This window comes from Gobio gobio, assembly GCF_949357685.1.
Source record: "Gobio gobio genome assembly, chromosome: 22".
Lineage (NCBI taxonomy): Eukaryota > Metazoa > Chordata > Actinopteri > Cypriniformes > Gobionidae > Gobio > Gobio gobio.
Genome location: NC_137118.1, coordinates 34,452,257 through 34,475,310, shown reverse-complemented (window position 1 = coordinate 34,475,310; position 23,054 = coordinate 34,452,257). Strand labels below are relative to the sequence as shown.

The following is a 23,054-nucleotide window of genomic DNA, read 5'->3' as shown; positions in this document are numbered from 1 at the left end:
TTGTTGAAGCTCATAAATCATGTGCACTTCAAAAGTCTGAAGAGACAATCATACAGGAGAGAAGCCAGTCAGTTGAGTTTGTGGCAAAAAATTTTACAGTGCTTGAGTACTGTCATCTTTTACTGCATATGTTAATTCATACTCAGAAAGTAGAACTGAAATTAAATTCATTAGATGATTAGTTAAAACATTTCAAATGCACCTGCAGACTATTTGTCCAGTCATGTATTTCGTTATTGAGGATGTGTAAAAATCTTGTGAGCTAAATGTCTCGTCACACCCCTACCAATAATTTTTTTTTTTTTTTTTTAACACAAACTAGTGGTCAGGTATATACCAGCTTTCTGCTCTGCTCCAAATAAAAAATGAATTACCCAGAATGCTACTGCTACTCACAGCTTCAGAAAAGCTTGTCACGGGGTTCTGGGCGAGTGGAATATATAGGCAGAGGTCAAGTTTGTTGATTAAAGCCAGATTCAGAGTCAAATCCTTCTCTTTTTGTCAGCCTCGTTTCATTTGTCTGATGAATTAAATGATAAGAATCATCAAAATCATGATGATAACCACAGAAGTCACTAGAGAGAGAGACTGAGGAAGTGATGACTCTCTGTCATCTCTCTTTCTGACCAGGGAAATGGACATGAGGGGTCAGTAATCAGTAAAATGCTGCAAATCTTTACAACACAACAGAAAGGTGATGTGGAGAAATAATTAATTGTTACTTAAAGCGTGTGCAAAATCACATCTTACAAATAAAAAATAAAAACATTTTAGTGGGGGTTCATGTCATGAGTAGAGGGAGTTATGAATTCTTCCCTCAGATTGCCTTTAGCTGGGCTGCATTAGAGGGTCAGGGGTCACCGCAGACACAGAAATGAAACCTCACTCGCACAATTCACTATAATTAAAACCTTTCCAAAGTCACAGGGCCACAGACATATTGAAGCTATCTGAAATGTCTCCTTGGGCAGAGGACCCCAAGTGAGTGTGTTGCATTTGCAGATTCTCCCTGAATAATCTGATCATAATTAAAGATCATAAAAATTGAAGTGAAAGATGTACACTACCGTTTAAATGTTTGGGGTCAGTATCTATCGGATCTTATTTAAAAAAAAAAAAAATTATATATATATATATATATATATATATATATATATATATATATATATATATATATATATATATATATATATATATATATATATATATATATATATATATATATATATATATATATATATATATATATATATATATATATATATATATATTATTCAAAAAAGGATGCATTAAAATAATCAAAAGGGACAGTAGAGAGAGAGAGACATTTATAAATGTCATAATTCTATTTCTTATATGCGGTTCTATAAAACTTTCTATTCAAAGAATCCTGAAAAAAGCATCAGTTTCCACAAAAATATTAGGCAGCACAAACGTTTTTAACATTGATGATAAATGTTTGAGCTGTAAATCAACATATCAGAATGATTTCTGAAAGATCGTGTGACTGGAATAATGAAGCTAAAAATTCAGCTTTGCCATCAGGAATAAATTACATTTTAAAATATATTCAAATACAAAACAGTTATTTTAAATTGTAATAATACTTTTTAAATATTACTGTTTTTTCAGTATTTTACCTTCATGGGCATAAGCGACTTCTTTCAACAACAAACTTTTGAACTGTAGTTTATAATTCACATAAAAGATGAAAATCCTGTCATCACATGTAGTTTCAAAAATGTTCTTTCATCTCTGATCCACAAAAGGAGATCATCAGTGAATTATGACTTCAATTTTGATCTGGTCTTCACACAAAGCTATTGTACAATATGGTTTCTTCAGAAGAAAATAACGCACAGATCTTATGGGCTAGTTTTAGGCAAGGCAAGTTAAGTTTATTTACATAGCACATTTCATACACAGTGGCAATTCAAAGTGCTTTACACAGAAATGAAATTAAAATATTAATAAGAGAATAAAATAAAATAAAATAAAAATACAGTATATATAGCTTTATGGTGATTTTCAGATCAGCCCCAGGTCACTATGATATGTCAAAATTTATTTTTCTTTCCACATAAAGTAAAATCATTTTCTTTCTTCCGGAACAACACAAGGACGAGTAAACAATGGCAGGATTTTCATTTATGGGTGAACTAATCCTTTAATTTCTCCGTTCATCAGTGACATTCAAATAGCAGGAGATAAATGAAGCATGAATGAACTGGAACATATGAGGTTACTTAAGGCCAGATACCATTTCTGAGCCGTGTGTGTATGTATGTGAGGTCCTTCCTGAATTGTCTGATATTACAAAGAAGAGCTTTGTTTACTCAGGATATTTACGCAAAAAAAAAAGCTTACACATACAAACACCAAAGCACACACAAGTGTGTTTGTTCAAGTGTGGGAAATAAGAGGCTTTAGACAAAAATCCTCCTAATCTGGAGCAAGATGTTAATTCATCCACTCTGGCTTAACACGCTCTCTCCTGACGCACACATACATACACACAGGGCAGAGGAAGAGGAAAAACAAGGACATAACTCTTTGTCTTTTAAGAGGATAGGCTGTGGGCGGAAGTCATCTCAGGAGAGGTTGTGAGTTTATGTACCGAAGTACGTGAGCGATCAAACCGTAAAGGTAGAGAGAGAAAAAATCTGCGCACTCAGCACATACTCCATCTGAGAGACTCACCCTGATCCCAATTAGATTGTAGTACTGTCAGAGCGGTTCAGACCACCAGAGTTCATATACTAAAGACATAAAAATGCTAAACTTTGCAAGCTGAAGTTAAATCATAATTTACACAAGTGGATTAGAGCAGGTTAAAAAAATATTCTGAGTTAAAAACACATTCAAGTCTATCGATAACCTTTGTGACATTCTACGGTCTACTGGCAAAAAGCATAATTGTGACAAAAAAAAACAACAATAATCACATTTACAGTAAATGTACAACAATGTAAAGCTGGGGTCTCCAATACGTAGCTCGCCAAGACGTACTTTTCATCTAATCAGAGTGAGCTAATATAGACAGGTGTCCCAACCAAGTTGACATATTGGCCATGAGGTTTAGCCTAGAAATCTAGACGCACCCTAGCAGCAGCAAATGTAATTTGCAGCCAGGTTCGTCTAGCAACTCTCCTGTTGGCTTGCAAGCTTGAAAAACCAAACTCTAGTCAAGCCAATCACATCGTGTATAAAGTCGGTAGGCGGCCTTAACATAATGACAGCAGAGTTGTGATGGTTCCGCATGCTACTTGAAAACAAAGAAGCTGGCTAACAGCGGTCTTTCGAATCGGCTTTGGCCGCGACTCTGGAAGACTTGGAGTTAAGCTTTTCTTTGAGAAAAGAACGGCACTGAATTCAATCTTAAAAAAGGAAGATGTGTTCGGAGTTTTGCCGACCGGATACGGCAAAAGTTTAATCTATCAACTAGCTTCGCTTCACCTTCTTCGTTGCTCTGGTTGGTTGTAGCGCTATCCTATTGCGTGCAGAGGGAATTTGAAAGACACCCGTTTATCCCGCCCCTCGGATTGAGCCCTGCCAATGGTGTGTGCACAGACCCAACATCTTGATGTGGGTCTGGCGTGTCAGGCTACATGAGGTTATTATTTTTTATCTATTTATGAACTTGAAAATGTAATTACAATATAACAAAAACAACCAACAATAGAAAAAAATTGGGACATCAAAGTTTCAATCAGGCAAGATTAAGCAAAGTAAGGAGTCTCACGGAGGCACAGCATGTAGCGTAGGTTTCATTCTGTGTGAAAACATGACGGAAGGCAAATTGCTAAGATAAATTATTTGAAAGAATGTATAAAAAATGCTTTATTTTAATGTATTTTCTAAGGGTAACCAACTGTCTTTAGAAAAGTTTAGATGGCATTTGCTTCTCATCTTCCCTCTGTGTAAGGCCTAATAAATCAGTGTTCATAAGCACAGTAGTGCTGCAACTAACGATTTTTTTTTTCTGTCGACTAATCTAACGATTATTTTTTCGATTAGTCGACTAATCTAACGATTGTTTTTCCAGATTAATCTTATTATTCTTTTTTACTGATTATTGTATTTCAAAGAGGGTAGTGAATTTGTATATTATTTTAACATGAAATCAATGAATGATGACAATATTAATTGTATTTCAGGAAGGGTGGTGTACATAGTATGCCATTTTATAATGAAATATATGAACACAGGAAGCATTTTAAACATAATATATAATGATACTATTCATCATAAAATGTATACAGAGTAGGCCTAATTAGGAAAAGTTGTTTACTATAGTAGTTGAGTATGATTTACTTATTGATTTGTGTCAATAGTAAACGAAAATGCACTTGTATTTATCTGCAAAAGGTTCACATACAGGAGCTTTCAGCATAGTTTTAATGTATAACTAGTCGTCTATTTTGAAGATACATGTGCATAAACAACGACTAAAGCGGCCAGAAGTTTTTGCCCAAACTTCAAAGACACATTTAAATGATTAAAGCTAGAGGCATATCTTAACTTTAATGTTACTTTAATCATGCAAACTACCTATATACAGCATGTTATTATGCATATGTGTTTGGGACAGAGGGGAACCAGGTCGCATTAACAGGAGATATATGCAGCCCATAATAAATAAAAGCACGAGACGTACTGGGGTCGGAGAAGCACCCCGGAAAATGTGACCGTCTGTTGCAATACACGCATGGCGCGTTCAGCTGCGCGAGAGAACACTGGCAGGAGGGTTGCCAGGTTTACACAACAAAACCCACCCATTCGTTACTCAAAACAAGCCCAATCGCGTTTTCGGGGAGGTTCTCTGGTAAACATCGCGTTCGGGGGGTTAAATATGTGTGTTTTTTTGCTTCAACCCGCGGACATGAGACGCAGCCCGCGGCAACAGTGTAGAAGTAGCTCAATTCCGCGGAAAAAAAGCGGACTTGGCAACACTGACTGGCGGTGTGAAAGCTCCCGCTCTCCACGCGCACAGCTTCTGCTCTGCCACCGCGTGCAGTGTGAAACCGGCATTACAGAGCGAACAAAGCACAGTTTTATTCGGCTTCTGTTTAAAGTACTCCCACACTTTTGAATGTCGCGATCTGGCTTTATATGATAAATGATCATTATCACTATGCCCGGGAGCAGAAACTGCCATTATTCTAGATCTTCTGTTCCATTCTAGAACGTAAATAATGTGCAGCCGACGCGTCGACGCATTTCACGCACGTCGACGTATTTTCGTAGTCGACGACGTCGACGCGTCGTTGCAGCCCTAAAGCACAGCACTGCCGTGTTTACAGAGGTTACCGGGAAAACGGCTCTATTTCTGCTGCTCCATAAGCACCACCTACTGACAGAGAATGGATTTGCATTTTCATCTGCCTTTATTTTTCAGACAAAAATACGAAAATTGGACTGAATTTCTATTTTTAATATTAAAAGACAGATGGAAAATAAGATAATGTGCATTCTAAAAATCTTAACGCTTCGGATAAGAATGTAGCCTTAGTTATGGAGCAGATAAAATGACAGTAATTTATCATTTTGACAACCGTTTTATAAAAAGTATTTGAAGGCTGAAATATAAAATTTTAAGGTTTATCTTTTTATAAAACTTTCTTTTAACATGTAGTACGTGATAGTAGATGACATGTTATGTTGCAAGACATCATTTATAATATTATTTTAAAATTGCCTATTGATACAAATTTTATTTATTCTATATTAAATTTAAATTAAATAAAAATGTCATACCGTTTCATCTCTAGTTATGATGCACTATAAAATCAACTATAGTTTTTACAGTATAATATGCAAAGTACTACTTTCCATACAACTTTCTTTTCTCTGACATTAAATTGTGATGGGGCCAAAACTCTTTCAGGTGAAAAAAAGTTTAGATAGTTGTTAATAGAGTTATTATAGTTTATTTAAGAGATTTAAGTATTGTATTAACATGAAAAGTTCTCGATAGCTCTTTTTAAAAAGTATCTCTCAAATGAAAAAGGTTGGAGACCCCTAATGTAAAGTCATCCTCAATAGTATTAAAAGCACAACACCAATTTACAAAGTTAAAAAATAAAACACACTAAAATAATAGTTTTAGTCAAATCAAAGATGCCTAAAGGGATAGTGAAAGAAATTGAAAATTTTCTAATACTAATTGTTGTTCCAAATCTGTATATTTTTAAGAAAGCTGGGTCCCAAATAACACTGGACCCCTTTGTCTTCCATTGTATGACAAAAGAAAAGTAAAAAAAGGTGTTCAAGAAATATTAAGTTAAAAACTGGTGCAAAACAATTAAATATCCAATTTTACACAACACAAATTATTTTAAATACCATTAAAAAAAATAATATTAGTTAATAACCATTACACTTCATTGTTATCAACATATTTCAATATTAAATGAAATGTTCATATTTATTACTTTTAATTTACATTCTAGAATTGCCTTCTCGGTGACTACCTTAGAATTTGCCTACTTTTTGAAGCAGCCCTGTTTAAAAACACACCTAAAAGCACAAAAGGCAGATGATTTCTCTTCTTTTCAGAAGCGCTGTCAAGAGCACATGACACTTGAATTCCATTGCTCTTTCGGTTGAAGAGCTGCTGTCAATCACAGGTTGGTCATAATTTTCTGAGATTCAGCTTGTCAGTGATGGCTCCACACATGGGCCAGACCGATGCCATTGGGTATCACGGATGCCTGAGGAGCACTGGCCTGTTTCAGGATCAGTATCAGAGCCAGACAAGATCACCACACAGACACACTCCATTTACAGAGGGATGAAGCCTAAATATCACACTAATGCTGCAGCGTTGGGTGTATTCTTGTAGTCCCTGTGGGCACACAGGCATCTAAGTGATCAGCTCCTGTAAATGTCAGTGAGGAGGACATCGTCCCATGCATGTCTGCAAACCCCATCACATGAAGAGCCAGGAGAATTCAGACTGTGTCCCACAGTGACAACAACTAGAAATTTCATCCAATCAGAGTCTGTCTATTTGAACATTATTCAACTCCTAACTCGCCTCAAACTGACCTCACTTGGAAATCAGTAATACCCCCATTGATGTTTTTGATAACAGACTTTTTAAAGAAGTTTCCATATGCTTAAAATTAATAAGATGATTAACCAGGAGTTCTCGCTTTTTTCTCCCATTTACGTAGACTAAACTCCAGATTGAAGGTCATAAACATCAGAAAGCTAGGTGTGTGCAATCACGAGTCTTTGGGGTCGGTCAGATTTTTTCATGTTTCATGTCATGTTTCATCATTATGTTCTTATTATCATCATGCAGAACACGTTTGTTTTGTTTCCACCACGCTATTTTTCCATTGTTTTTCAATGTAAATGAGCTAGATGGACGTCTTTAACAGTTGCGCTCGTGTCTTTTGCAGGGCCTCACGCATGACACGGCACTCAAGAGCATATTAAAAAAGCTGTTTAACTTTAAAAAACGCATCTTTAGCCTTTTTTTTCACTGACCTGCGTCTCACAACTTTAAAGGTCTTTGAAATAGGTACTGCAGTCCAAATTCAAAATATTGGAGAGAGTTATTTCCCCCTCCTCCTCAGACTCGATGCTCACGCAGATTGCCAGCTTGAGGACACGCAACAGGAGCGAGTGCATTTGACAATGAAAGCCACACTAAGTTGATGAGTTGATTTATCCGCGTTTTAATATGCTCTCGTTCATAGAGATTTTTAGATGGATGCTGAGAATCTGCGATCTCTGACCCGGTTTGTTCACTTGTGTTTACAATGTGGTTTCCGCCAACTGGCAACCTGGGGCCTGTACCATGAAGCCACTTTCGCTGGCTAGCCAGGTAAGATTCAGTTTAGATTGCGCCAATCCTGGGTTTTAGGTACCATGAAAGTGGTAAATTGGTTTTCAGCTGTGTTCATAGTCATAGTAACTTAAGCTCCACAGCTAACCTGCTTCAGAGCAGGTCCTATGTTCTGGATAGGACATCTCAACCTGAAATTGGACCAATCAGCTATGAGCAAATTGACATGTCTGATGCAATAAAGTCACTCCCCAAGTTTCTCTTGCTCCAAATTAAAGGTCACTATATGATTAAAAAAATATTGTCTGTCTTTAATGATAATTTCTTAATATAACTTTATATTATTTATAATTTATTTAGCCTATATAATGATATATATAATTCATATACCCTTTAAATATACCCATTTACCCTTCATATACCCTTTACATGAATATTAATATATACAGATAATATGCAACAAGCTGTAGAATAAATAGATAAAGCTTTAAAAATGACCTTACATGTTCGAGTCTCTAGCATATATATATATATATATATATATATATATATATATATATATATATATATATATATATATATATATATATATATATATATTTATTTGAAGTTACGGTACGGGTTCGGTACAGCACTTTTACAAAATTGCTTTTTATTTATTTTTATTAAACAGTGGTTTACTGTCTGTCCTAAAATTAATTAAATTATAACTAAAAGTTTATTGAAGATAATGCTGTAAACTATAGAGAGCCCTTACTTGCACATTAGCCTAATATTAAAGGTTAACAATGGAGCCCAACTATTAGCCTAAATTCAGTTGGTTTTTAGATATAATAAACAACACTCAAATAACATATTGTATGTAAACTTCACATAAGGCAGTTTTTGCATTAACTACTAAATCTAATTTTTTTTTTTTTTTTTTTTTTTAATTCGTTGTTGATATATAATCATTTAGTACACATTGTCTGTCATTTTCATGACAGATGTATTTAGACATGCATTAAATAATCAAGCCCATCACTAACAGGTAGAATATAATGAATATATAGGCTAATCTAGTGCATATATTTAGTGAAAGAGTTGATCTCTCTAGTGAACTAACAGCTGTACACACTGAATGACTTCTGAGGTAATTGTGATGCTATGACATTGTTTACAAGCTGTTTTATTGTCTTTCTGCGGTTGAAACACTGATTGAGCGATTACATAGTTTACACAGATTATATATAGCTGAGAATATCAACTATATAAACTGATTTCACAACTTTCACTTTTACTCATAGGAAGATATTTTCTTTATCCTCTTTCATGGAAAAGTATTTTCTTCCATGTAAATGCCTTTAAAATCTTTACTTCAAGAGTTTTGAATCACGTTGTCACGTTGCGAGAAGTTGCGAGAAGTGAATCACACTTTCTCAGTGTTGAAAGGCATGTGATTGGCTGTTCACTACTGATGTCACACTTTCATGTGCACGCGCTCCATGAACTCAGGATCAAAGCCTGAGTTGACAGAGAAAGTTGATGATCAGCATCATGGTACCAACAAAGCCAGATTGGATTGGTTTGGTTTTGTCGACTCGAAACTAATCCTGTAACCCTGAGTTTGTTCAGCTACCATCATGGTACAGACCCCTGGGGTGTCGAGATACTATTGGGTAAACTGGCGGCGTGTGCTGTATTTTTTTTTTTTTTAAACATATTTTTTTCCCGTGATGGCAATTCTGAATTGGCTCCAGTCTTCAGTGTCACATGACCCTTCAGAAATCATTCTAATGTGCTGAAATAAAAATCTCTTTACTTAAACCATTTAATGCATCCTTGCGAAAATAAAAATATTTATAAAAACAAAACAAAAAACAGTATGTAATCTTGTACATCATCTCCAAAGACAACACCACACACCTTACAAAGCCACAAAAGACCATGCTCATTTCTAAAACACTTTAATGAAAATAAAAGATTATTTTCAAGGGAAGATGCTTTTATTTGACCCGTGTATGTGCACTTGCAGTAGGCAAATATATGACTAACATACACACTGAAAGCAGATGTGGTTTTATATAGGCCACAAAATGTAAAGTTATTAAAATGTGCACCTCTAACTAAAGCTATCAGAATCATAGCTCACAGACACTAGATTTTCAGCGACATAAATATGACAAATACAAAAAAATCCCCAAAAAATGAGGACATCCATGCACACTCATTTTTATTTTTTCCTTAGGCAGATTTAAGAAAAAAACTGATATACGTGATATAGATGCAGGAAGATTCTCAGTGTTTTTAAATGGAGTCTGCGAGTCGTTTTGCAGTAGCTGGGGCAGTGAACATCTGCTAATGGTCATTAAATCCATTTGGCTGAAGTTATTACACATTCATGTCACTAAATGAAGCGATACACTCAGACGCCACACAAACGGAAACAGTCATCTGCCTTTTTTTTTTTTAATTACCGACCTGTTATTTAGAAAATCTCAATGCACACTAAACATCTGCCATGATATCAGAAACACATTTCCTGTCTCTGACCCCACCATCATTGTATCCTCTGAAAACAATTCTCTGTTTCCTCTGAGCGGAAGAACACAAGCACCCTGAGGTGGCAGCAGTCTCTCTCTCTCTCTCCCTCTCTCTCGTGTCTGCGGAGGGAGTTGTTCTGAGCGATGGCCAGCTGTGTCTCTGTGTGATGTTCAGAGCTGCACTTGAGTGAACTCTCTAGTACACACTCGTGTATGTTCTCTTCCCTGTATGGGCAAACACCTGCGTGAAGAACATCAGTGTTTGTGCTCAATAACGGCTGCTCCGCTTCTTTCCCTCATCACAGTGGACCACCGGTACTAAACCAAAAAGTGAAGACTTATAAACCAGAACAGACAATAGATTTAATTAGATGTGAATGAAAAAGACGCTGTGAGGGGCAGAAGTCAAAACTATGCAATGTTTTTCCCCTTGGTCTCTTTTAGTGAAAGAAACCCTGAAAACACTGCAGTGTTTTCCCTGAGAGGTAAGAAAACTGTGAAAATCACCACCTGTTTCCTCATTTCAGTTCCTAACCAACCGCCACAACTACCCAAAAAACACGCTTACACAAAATTAGAAATATATATAAACTCACCCTGATCACAGAAGCACAAAAACCTCATTCATGCAGAGACAACTGAACTTTAACACACACAAACACACAAGAGATGGCATTTAAGCGCACTAAGAAATTCCAAACATGTCCAGTCCAGACATGTGAATGGCCTGACCACCGTCTCTCTCTAAGTCTGGGTTCCCATCTGCGGAGTCTCGGTGCTGCACAGACACACAGAGATAATGGCAGGGTGCAGCGGATGGTCAGTTTATTTAATAAACATAAAAATCCACCTGAGAAAGAGAGGCTGAATCCAGTCTGTGAGAAAAAGAGAGAGAGTGAGAGAGAGGGTGGGGGGGGGGGCTCTGATTTTAGACGACATGTTCAATCACATTGACTCCTGCTCAGCCTTGATGATTGCAGCTGTCGTGGTGAATATTTACTCTCCTATTCAATTTTATTTACATAAATATAAACAAGTAATTGTAACAGCCTGCAGTCTTTCATTCAGAGTTGAAATGTCCATAACTATGGCAACAATATAAAAATACAATCCAACTCCGTCCACCGTATCCCTAACCACAATCTAGCCATACCCACGGTTCAAATCCCACCCCCTCCCAGCCCAAACAACACACCCAACTTTAACCCCACTCATCCCCAGCCATAAGGCATGTTGGACTTCAATGCGGCGCTGTGCAAACCAATCGGCATCTTTCTTACAGAAATGTTGTCCAAATTGAGAAAAGTATTTATAATAGTAAAAACTCTTTTCATGTAAACTTAAATGTTATATTGCATCATGTAAATGTTTATCAAAATAAAACTGATAAAAAAATACAGACCTAACTTTATTGTTTTTTAAATAGTAATGGCTTATGTTGAACTTTACTCTTGTACAACCATGTGTGTTGCACAACATACTGGTACGATATGAAATTGTATTAGTTCTGGTACTTTAAGGGTGCTTTCACATCTCTAGTTCAGTTCATTTGGTCCGAACCAAGGGCAAACAATTATACATTGTAGCATTTTTCAGCTTTTTTGGTTCCTTTTCACACCACACTGATTGCTTTGGTCCGAGCCAGTTGAAACGATGCAAAATGCAGTCACATGACAACATCCACATCACTCATTGGCCATTGCGTATTTCCTAAACTGCAACTGCACGGGTTATTGCACCGCAATAAATAAATAAAAAAAACACACACACGGGTTTGTTGATGGATGCACACTTGTTAATGCTGATGGTGAGGAATTACAGTTGAAATATCTCATAATGTACCTCAAACTGAGTAGCATCACTGAGAAATGTCCTGCTCAAGGTTCAGGTTGAATAACTAGTTTTCCCAAATGTTTCATCGTCGATTTGGACTCTCGCTGGGATCGATGTAAAATCGACATCATTGTTACAGTCCTTACAGTGTGTACAATCGCTGAGCTTTAAGAAGCCTCCGGACAGAGCTGGAGTTCAGTTATGGTAATTATAGGGATGCACTGGTTGACCGGCCAAAAATTGGAACCGGGCGGTTTTTGCTTCTAGCGCGCGATCGGCAACCGGCCGCTTTTTCCGGAAGTGCGCCTGCATGCACATCAGCCTATATTGCAATCATTCGCGAACATGTCACTTGTGTGTTACAAATGGAAACTGGAGAACTGAGGGAAGAGACGAGGCACTTACCTCTCCGCGCCCTGCACAAGCGTAGATAGTGAGGGTTTGTTCAGCTCAGCTTCTCGCGTGTTGGATCGGATGAGAAACAAAACGGACTAACTTGTGACAAAGCCGAAATGCTTCTTTTTGTAAAGAAGAACATGCATGCACTTCTGAAATGAATTACTATCAGTTCTGTATAGGATGATGGTTTTTATTTTACCTTAAATTTGATTTAAAAAGCACCTGCTGTGGCATCTTTTTTTTTCCGTTGCACTAAACATTTTTTTTATTTAACATTTTGGAACAATGTATTTATATACTTTGGTTTTATTTAATTTGGTAAACTGGTACTTTTTTTCTTTACACTGAATTTAAAAACAAATGCTGATTTAAGTAACATCTTTGTTTGGATTGCAGAATATGAAGTTGTTGCCTTTAATTTCACAGTTTCACAGTTCAACCCAATTCAATTTCCCGTTGATTTCAGATTGCGGACTTGTTTTCATTGGCCAAAATCCAATTTAGCCTGTTAAACACCAAATAAACATATTGTTCATGTATACTTTCATTCTTTTATTGTGTAAAAAATACAACAACAAAAAAAAAAATCGGAAATCGGTATCGGAATTGGCCAGTTTGCTTGAAAAAAAATCGGAATCGGCCATGTAAAATCATGATCGGTGCATCACTAATGGTAATGGGCATTTAGCTTCCGAAATACACGCTTTCGAAAGGAGGGATTTAGAGAGACTGATTCATCCATCAAGTCGTTTGAGAATCATTGAACATTGTGGTGATGTGCTATATATATTATGAGAAAAATAAAAAACCTTTTTTGACATTTGATGCATGTAAACCTGTTGTTGGAGACCTCCAAAACTATATTAGCAAACTTTAAAATAGTATAATAGGGGCACTTTAAAGTGTCTTTGGTGATTTCATGGTTTCCATGAAAATAAACCTGGAAATCGAGGGAAACGCAAATATGATGTCATTGACAGGGGACGCATGGACAGTCGGACACGATTCGCTGATTTCTCTGAATTTAAACAGTGTTGGAAACATTTGAGATAGTTTAGTACACAAGTCAGCAAAATAAATAACATTGCTCTAGTGATTTTTGGATATTTTAATTTGAAAATCTTGCATATTGTGCCTTTAAACCCCACCAACACATTCCAGCTCTGCACCCATTCATTAGCCACACTTAAACTCCACTCCCACACATTCCATCTCCGTCCCCTCAACCTTGGACACTCCCCCAAAGTCATTCTAGCTCCACCCAAAAGGTTAACCACACACTCAAACCCCATCCCAGCCACAGACAGACTTTCAGGTTCTAATCTAATCAATGTCACTGAAAACACCAACAACAGTTTCCTGAATCAACCACACCACCTTCATACACCTGTGCCCTCATTTCTAGCCCTGCGCTGTAACGAACACATCCGGAGCAGACATGAGCGAGTCTGTGTGCATAGGCATGGAAATCTAAAGATGTTCATACTGGAAATTACTTGGGGAGTGAAATTCTGGTCTTACCTTTCCAAATTGTTCAAAATACTGTTTCACGTCTTCAACGACTGTGCTCGCGGATAATCCACCCACAAATATTTTCTTTGTTCTTGTGACCATCTGGTGAGAAAGAGAGAAACAGAAGAAAAACATGAGCAAACCAAAACACTTCAGAACCAGTGGACACCTAGATCACAGACACGTCTATTCAGATCATCGCGTTCATTCGTTTGTTAAAATAGGTGTTATGAAGTCTTTTTTTTTACTGTACATTGTAATGCTCTCCATAAAACAAAAATAACACAGAGGAAAAGAGATGAATCATTAATTTGCCAATGTCTCAGTAGCAAACATTAAGATTTATCAAACACCAAGTAATAGATCAAGAAGTAGAGCAAACATTTTTACCAAACAGATGGTGGGAATGAGATAAATATAGTTAGAAGAAAACTGTGTATCAGTGTTTCTGTAGTGCCACTAAAAAAATAGATAAATACAAATTAGCCAAGTTTTTATCTATGAACTGTATGTGACGAGTGAAAGAATGGCTACTGTAAAATAACAGTGCTAAAAAAATACATCTATACAATCTTCCTATTGCATTGTCCAAGACGTGACAATAGTCATTTGCAAGTTTACCAAATATTTAAAAGACAAAATACAATAAACTTTGTCAATTAATCAATTGAATGCTTTTCTATCACAATAATAGTGTCTTCAATTAACTTGGTTTGGGGGCTTTTTCAGAAAATATACTCCGATCAGGCATAACATTATGACCTAATATTGTGTTGGTCCCCCCTTTGCTGCAAAAACAGCCCTGACCAGTCGAGGCATGGACTCAACTAGACCCCTGAAGGTTTGCTGTGGTATCTGGCACCAAGATGCTAGCAGCAGATCCTTTAAGTCCTGTAAGTTGTGTGGTGGAGCCTCAACGGATCAGACTTGTTTGTTCGGCCAAGTGTTGAGTGTTGTGTGTTGAGGCCAAGTCAACACCTCAAACTCGTTGTGCTCCTCAAACCATTCCTGAACCATTTTTGCTTTGTGGCAGGGCGCATTATCCTACTGAAAGAGCCCACAGCCACCAGGGAATAACGTTTCCATGAATGGTCTGCAACAACGCTTTAGGTAGGTGGTACATGTCAAAGTAACATCCACATGGATGGCAGGAACCAAGGTTTCTCAGCAGAACATTGCCCAAAGCATCACAGTGTCTCCGCCAGCTTGCCTTCTTCCCATAGTGCATCCTGGTGCCATCTGTTCCCCAGGTAAGCGTTGCACACACACTCGAAAATGTGATTCATGAGACCAGGCCACCTTCTTCCATTTCTCAGTGGTCCAGTTCTGATGCTCACATGCCCACTGTTGGCACTTTCGACGGTGGACAGGGGTCAGCATGGGCAACCTGACTGGTCTGTGGCTATGCAGCCCCATACGCAACAAATTGTGATGCACTGTGAATTCTGCACCTTTCTATCAGAACCAGCATTAACTTCTTGAGCAATTTGAACTACAGTAGCTCGTCTGTTTGATCGGACCACCCAGGCCAGCCTTCGCTCCCCACGTGCATCAATGAGCCTTGGCCGCCCATGACCCTGTCACCGGTTAACCACTGTTCCTTCCTTGAACCACTTTTGATAGATACTAACCACAGCAGACTGGGAACACCCCACAAGAGCTGCAGTTTTGGAGATGCTCTGATGACTGATGAGAAACGCTTGCCCATTTTTGTGGAAAAAATGTTCACTTAATGCCTAACATATCCCACCCACTAACAGGTGCTGTGATGAAGAGATAATCGGTGTTATTCACTTCACCTGGTCATAATGTTATGCCTATAAACAACTATATAAACAACTTTCTTGTCTTAAGCGCATGTTGAGGTCAAAGGTCTGACCTTAGGATACCAAATTTTCCTCTAAACAAACTCTAAATGAAAGCTTTAAATTAAGCACAGTGTTGATTCCAGTCTCTCCATATGCACCTTCTCAAGATATCACAGCTAATAATGTGGTTACAAATCACTTTAACTTATGCCACACACGTGTTTGGCCCCATTAGTGCAGCCTTCCATTCAGTTAAACCCCTGACATGTTTACTTCTGCTCTGACACACGTCCAGATGCTTTTCAGCTCCAGTCACACATAAAAACAATAACAGAGAGGAAAAAAAATCCTTCCTTTCCCCATAAAACTCAATTAAGGGATAGAGGGAAGGAGGGGTGCATTAAAACACTGATTAATTCCCAGGCTGAGTAAATACAAAAGATTTCTACAGCACACAAGGAGAGGCGACAGGAGGATGAGTAAAAGTGCAGAGAGAGAGAGAGAGCGAGAGAGAGAGAGAGAGAGAGAGAGAGAGAGAGAGAGAGAGAGAGAGAGAGAGAGAGAGAGAGAGAGAGTGAAAAAAAAGCTTTTATTAAAATTCACATAACATAAATAAATAGCACAAATTTTGCTAAAAAAATTTCTTTTCTTGTGATATAAATCACCAATTTTGCTTGGCTCAACAAGAAATTCAACAACTGGGACTTAGGCCGCCTACACACTGCAAGTGTGGCGTGAGCGTCTCTCGCGTGACCGTTTTTATTCGGCTGAATCGGCTCCCATGTTAACAGGTTAGAGTGTGCACACTGCCTGCTTGACATGCGTGTGCATGCTAGAAATAGAACCACGCCTATTTTTCATGCGACACGCAAGCGCGTTTAGAGGCAAAATTGAATAGGAAAAGATGTTTGACACGAATACATATTAATAAATTACATTTTGATGTTTGAAAGTCTCTAGGTGTGACATAAATGCATATCGATTTTCAAATATTGCACCTGTCAATACAAAACGCAATATTCTGTAGCCTATTTTGCCGTCAATACTGCCTTCGTTGTCTTTGCTGTATCAGTAGGCTATACCAGTATATTTATGTTTAACATGAAGTATAGGGCTTTCACCGTCACCCAGCAGCAGCAGCGCAGCGTCAGACACGTTACTGGTGTGCAAAGACAGAAAACGCCACGCAGCTGCCACGCAACAGAAACGCCACGCTTGCAGTGTGTAGCAGGCCTTAAGGCCTGTTCACACCGGGACGATTTCCGTGTGCATTTATCGCTGACGTTTAACGTCTCGTGACTAAATAAAGGGCGCCAATGTGAGCGTGCACACCGACGCGCAAAACGGCAGGCGTAAAAGCGTCATTTTTTTTAAAAACGCCTCAGGTTCGTTTTTTTATTTTATACGCGTTTTTATATATTTTTTTAAAACACGACTTGGTGGCGCTCAAGCACAAAACGGTCTTGCCGAGCACACATTGATACAACGAAGAAGTAGTAAGTAGACAAAGAAAAAGTTGAAATGGTAATGCTGCTTGCCAGTTAGCATAAAGTGTGTGTGAATGGTTTTGGCCATAGACATAATATGTCTATGGTTTTGGCAAGCACGTAAATACTGTCTCTCTTCTTTTTCTGTGTGACAAGCGAGTGTCAGAAACGTAAAGTGCCGCAGCACCACCTTGTGTACCGGGAGCGCATCTACTGAATGTGCACGTTCACTCGGCGCATCGCCAGTGGAAATCGCTTGGGTGTGAACACTCAAGACGCGCCGAAAAACGTCCCGAAAAACGCTGGCGATAAGCGCGCGCGATATTCGTCCCGGTGTGTACAGGCCTTTATGGTGATGTTTTTTCACATATTTAAACCCACAAATAAACACTTTCATTGAAAAAAACACATCAAAGGAGGCAAAAAACTTCTTCAAAATATCAAATAAAGGTTTTAACCTCTCACGGTATATAAATGCATGAAAAATTGTCTCTTTTTGCAAACAAAAAGGACATCCTTCAGTAACATCAGAATTGATCAAAGAGACAAACGCATTAACTGCAATAGCATGTAAAACTCTCCACTGTAAATCGCCAGGATTTTTTTTACTAATGGTGACTTATACAAGGCTCTCCATTCTGGTTTTTCATTGACCTCAAGATTAAGCACATTTCTCCATGGTTCATCACACTTATGATTCAACAATTTCTTATTAAAAGCTTTTACACAGCACTTTTACAAATCTTTACCAAGTGAAACATTTGAACCCACAATCATTATTTCTTTACAATCTAATAACATTCTGTTATATTCTCCCAAAAAGAGTCTTTACAATCAGGGTTAATTGACCCCATCAAGTATTGATCCAACGGTTCTGTTTCTTCCTCAGTAAGGGCCGATCTCCAATTTTCAAGCGCTTTTGCGACTATTCGGTATGATTTGAGTCCTAAATGCTCAGCAAGCACGGTCACGTCCTTAAAAGCAGATCCCGCTATTTGATGTAAATGACCGATTACTATCAACTTGGCATTACGCAAAGTCCTTTCGGGAATACAAAATGTCATCTCATGTGATAAGTCCAATTTTTTAATATTCACAATAACTTGACATCTAAATTTTGTCAGATCTGCACTGTGAATGTTCATAATCATTATGCACTATAGGTCAAAAGTATGAAATATAATTTTTTTTTTTTTTAAGAAGTCTCATGCTCAAAAAGGCTGCATTTATTTGATCAGATACAGTAAAAACCACAATATTATGAAATATTACAATTTAAGTTAACTTTTCTATTTTAAACTAATTTATTTAAGCTGAATTTTCAGCAACTATTACTCCAGTTTTCAGTGTCTCATGAGAATTAATTTTAATATGCTGATTTGGTGCAATCAGAGTATTCTAGCAAAGAGAAATGCCACACTACACCTTTAAATACTTCAAAAGTTTTATTAAAGTTTTCAGTTTTTAGTTGAAAACGACTGTGTAAACCGCCCCCTAAATCTGTGTATTCTGTTACTGAATGTGTAATAACCACACCCATCAGCCAACGCACCAATCAAGAATGATGTTGAAAGTTCACTTGCAGGGGCGTGAAGCAGAGATGTGATTGTCTATCTACCTGTCTATTTGCATCGGCACCAGGAGCTTGTATGTGACACTCATTCAGGATGCAAATCAAGCCAGTGGCCGGAGATCAGTGCCTAAAAACAAGAGCACATCCACCCGGCAGGCTTTCTGGGGTTATCAAGGTCGTTCAGCCTGGATATTTACCAGCATCCCTGTTCTTATCAGCACAGATCTAGCTAATGGAAATAGCAGCTAGCCCTGTTCCTGCACTACCAGCAGTTGTTTCATCTGCTTCCTGTGACACCACAGCTCTCTGCGAGAGGCGTTTCCCTGTCTGCCGCCACTGCTGCCCTGTCTGTAGATGTTTAAGTTTTTATCCAGCTCTTTATGCTCTGTGACAGGCCTGCCCACAGGGCTGATGGGATTTCTACAAGAACTGCAACAACGCAATTACTTTCTCCCCTGCTTTCTCTGTGGTGATAACCCGACACAACTGCCTAAATCCTCCTGGAGAAGATAGACAGCACGGTAAAAGACAGTGATACAGGAATAGAGTTAGCTTGCATGTTATACAACTTGCATTATTCCGAGTAAAAGCTTAAAACACTGGTATCAGAGTTTTGTTTTCTGTCTCAGAGCGGAGTGATGTTTCTATTTGGCACATATAGGGACAGACTTGTGTGATAAATATGAGGTCGTTGCTGATTATTTGCGCAGAATCTGCTTCTGTCACTTATTAAAATGAGATCTGCGTTATGAAGATGTATTCCCAGCTCAGCTCGAACAGGCAGGAACACTGACGACGGGCTCCAGGGAGGAGCCGGAGAAATGGAAGAGAAGAGTAACTTTCCCACCAATCTGCTCGCACACCTGCTGGTGTTTTAGAGCAGTAGCGCTGAAGGAGAATCCAACAGCATGGACGAGGACACACTCAGACACTGAATGACCTCTCTCTGGTTCCCAGAAGGACACGGTCTCCTCTCTCTCCTTCTCTCTGCAGCAGTTAGTGTATCTGAGTGTGTGAGATCTGTCGCAGAGTCATGGCTGTTTCTCAAGGACATCTTTCACTCGTTAGAATCTCTAAACTCGATAGAATTAAATACAATGGACCAGAATGTTGTCTTTTTTGCTGGCAGATTTTAAGTCACATTATAGTACGCAACATCAGCATAGAAAAGCGGCATATTAAAGGGGCCATATGGAAAACAAGATATCCAGCCTCATTTGAAATAAAGAGCTTGATATCTAACATGGAGGTCATTTATATAAAGAATTTGTAAAGATAAAGTTGAAAAACAGCCCGTTTCAGAGGGTCAGAAAAGTTAGAAAATTATAACTGTTATAAGAAGTAACTAATTATAGGATTTTAAAGATTAACGAACTACATCACAACTTCAGGGAAAAATATACCTCTAAAAGAGGTTAAACGGTAAAGAATAAGTCCTCTAAAAGGGATAGTACACCCAAAAATGAAAATTCTGTCATCATTTACCCTCACCCTCAAGTCGTTCCAAACATGTATATGACTTGCTTTCTTCTGTGGAACGAAGATATTTTGTGAAATGTTTCTCAAAATGAGTGTTTTTCTGTTTGTTCATGGGTAGTTGACAAATAATATTTTGTAAAACACCACTTTTGAAGAAAACAATGCAAAATATGTAGTGTGAAGTCTGATGTTTGAGAAAATATAAGGGGTCACTAACGTTGTCAATTCTTTCACTGTTTTCTACCCTGGTTTTGAGCTTCTCTCATGGAACACTCAGTTTTTATGGCCGTGCCGCACTGAAGACTCGGAAGTAAACGCCCACTGCTATGATTGGATAAGCTTTGCATATTACAATGAGCTTCGGCTCCCCAGTGACTACACGTAAGGAATTGTTTTGAAAGTGTGTGGGAAAACGGCAACCAGAATGATTCACCCACAGGGCTCGCAAAATGTCTTCATCAAATAAACACAATGATTTATCTCTCATCCACCCGCAATTAATTTGAATGTTGTTTTTTATTACTTGTCCTGCCGATCAGTGGATATAACCATGAACCGTGCATCACTAACACAGACATGCACGCACAAGCCTCACTTTAGAGTCAGACAAATCAGCATAATCAAAACTTCCACTATTGTATTTTTCCTTCAAATATTAAGTCAAGAGTGTGAACAACGCACATCAAGAAAGGAATTTTATTTCACTATTTAAGATAGCAGATATACATTTTGGTAGCCCGTCTGGAAAACACATAGCCCCGGGACGTCAGGTTTTGTGAGCCCTGGCCCATACATGTCCGAGTCTGATCCCGAATCACAGCACAATGAACCAACAACAGCTCAAATAAAGGATTCTCCAGCCTGTGACAGCGTGCTAAGTTATGTTCAGTTGGACACGTACACATAATCAATAGATATCAAACGATCTGTAACAATGCAATACTGTCACATATACAAAACATGTTTTACTCACATAAGTGTGTCGCTTCATTCATCCTGTAATCTCATCCTGTCTGCAAATCCAGTCTCTTGTTTACAAACGAATCCGTGGTGAAATGAAGGAACAAACGCGCAATGTCTTCCCCACGTGAGCTGGATCTTCATTAAAAATAAAGTTCATCCATGCATTCATAATATTGGAATCTGAATGAAGCTTATGCAGCATGTTTATTACTTAGAAGTTAGATCCGGTTTAGCTCCACGTAGGCCTATGTTATTGATCTATAACGTCAGGCACAAAATCGGTGGGCGGGGCTACACAATCAGGCGTTCGACTTCTTCACCGTTAAGGCGGTGTTTCACCACACTCTGATGTCACAGGAAGGCACATTCCCAGATCAAGCGTTTGCTGAGCCAACTGTCAATAAAAGCTTTTCTTTGACTAACAAGGAAGTTTTCAGCTCTCAAACTTACAGGATATTCTTATAATACCATGACCTTTTATATATCAAAAGCTCAAGGGAAAGTCGATTTCTCAATTGATGACCCCTTTAAAACAGTGTATTTAACAAGGGGAAAAGAGAGAGAGAACCAAATCATAAGCTCCTACATCCAAGTTTTGCAGTTGAGCCAGAGCTGAAAATACACTCTGAAGAGCCTCTCTGACACTGACACACACACACAGTTCCTCCATGACAAGAATGAGAGCCCCTCTCACACACACGCACATACTCTCTTATCCTCCATGGCCCCTGATTTAGTGAATGACAGTATTTGTGGACAGCTGATTACAGTTGTCTGACTTTGGCTTCGTCTCTCGAACAAGGCCACTTGAACCAGAGGGGATCCGTTCAAGCAGACCTCTTTCCTGTGAGGAGCTTTTCTTCATCCTGCTCCCAATCAGAGCACTTTCTCCCTCAGCTTTTCTGCCTTCTGTTCATTTTCAAAAAGGAGTGATTAGAATGTGGCCGTAGCCATCAGCGATCCACAGCGGCTCTCACTTTCCCAACGGTGATTACAGGGTGAGACATCCACCCGCCCCTGACACCAGATCAGCACACACACAGAGGAGATTTTAAATCATTTGTGGTAATTCAACACATCCTTCCAGTCTAAAACTGAAGTGTATATGAGATGCTTCTGCTATGCTTTCTTTATAAAAACAAGCCAGTGTTGTGTGAACTTGAGTTATAGCCTACATGAATGAATAGAGGGAGGAAGTGTCCACATAAACAGCTCAGTAAGATTCTCTCAGTTAACACCCTTCAGATCAACAGAGAGAGATCTGCTCACATTTATGAACATGGCGCATCTGCGCACTAGGTGAGTTTCCTATGCAAAATTAATATCCACAGGAAATGTGAAAATGCCACATAGATACAGTAAGTGTGTCACTGGTGTCACAGAGTGATAACTCTTGTGTTATCAGTGGCAGCTTAACTAAAAATACTCTCAAACAGTGAAAAAGAGAGCGTGAGATCTGTCAGGATCATTCCTGCAAAATAAACTCTCATATAAGGATGAAAAATCACAAACGAGATCTCTTTTATACCTCTAATTGCTTCTCCAAGATAGAAATGGCATTCAATGGAGAATTTGTTTTTGTTTTAGACTTGTCTTCCCTAGAGCTGCACTAAAAAGTCATAGATTGCAAGTTAAGACATATAGCTTGCCACTTAAAGGGACAGTTCGTCTAAAAATTTA

At 38.3% G+C, this 23,054-nt stretch overlaps 1 protein-coding gene across 4 annotated transcripts in view; it reads right to left on the bottom strand.

The window, feature by feature from the left end:
• The window catches only part of msi2a (musashi RNA-binding protein 2a), a 224,699-nt gene that overhangs the window by 139,895 nt on the left and 61,750 nt on the right, over positions 1-23,054 (bottom strand). For all 4 annotated transcript variants that reach the window (XM_079804940.1, XM_079804942.1, XM_079804941.1 and 1 more), the window contains exon 6: positions 14,074-14,166. In XM_079804940.1, the coding sequence (XP_079661066.1) occupies positions 14,074-14,166 (93 nt within the window). The remainder of the gene's footprint in view (positions 1-14,073; positions 14,167-23,054) is intronic.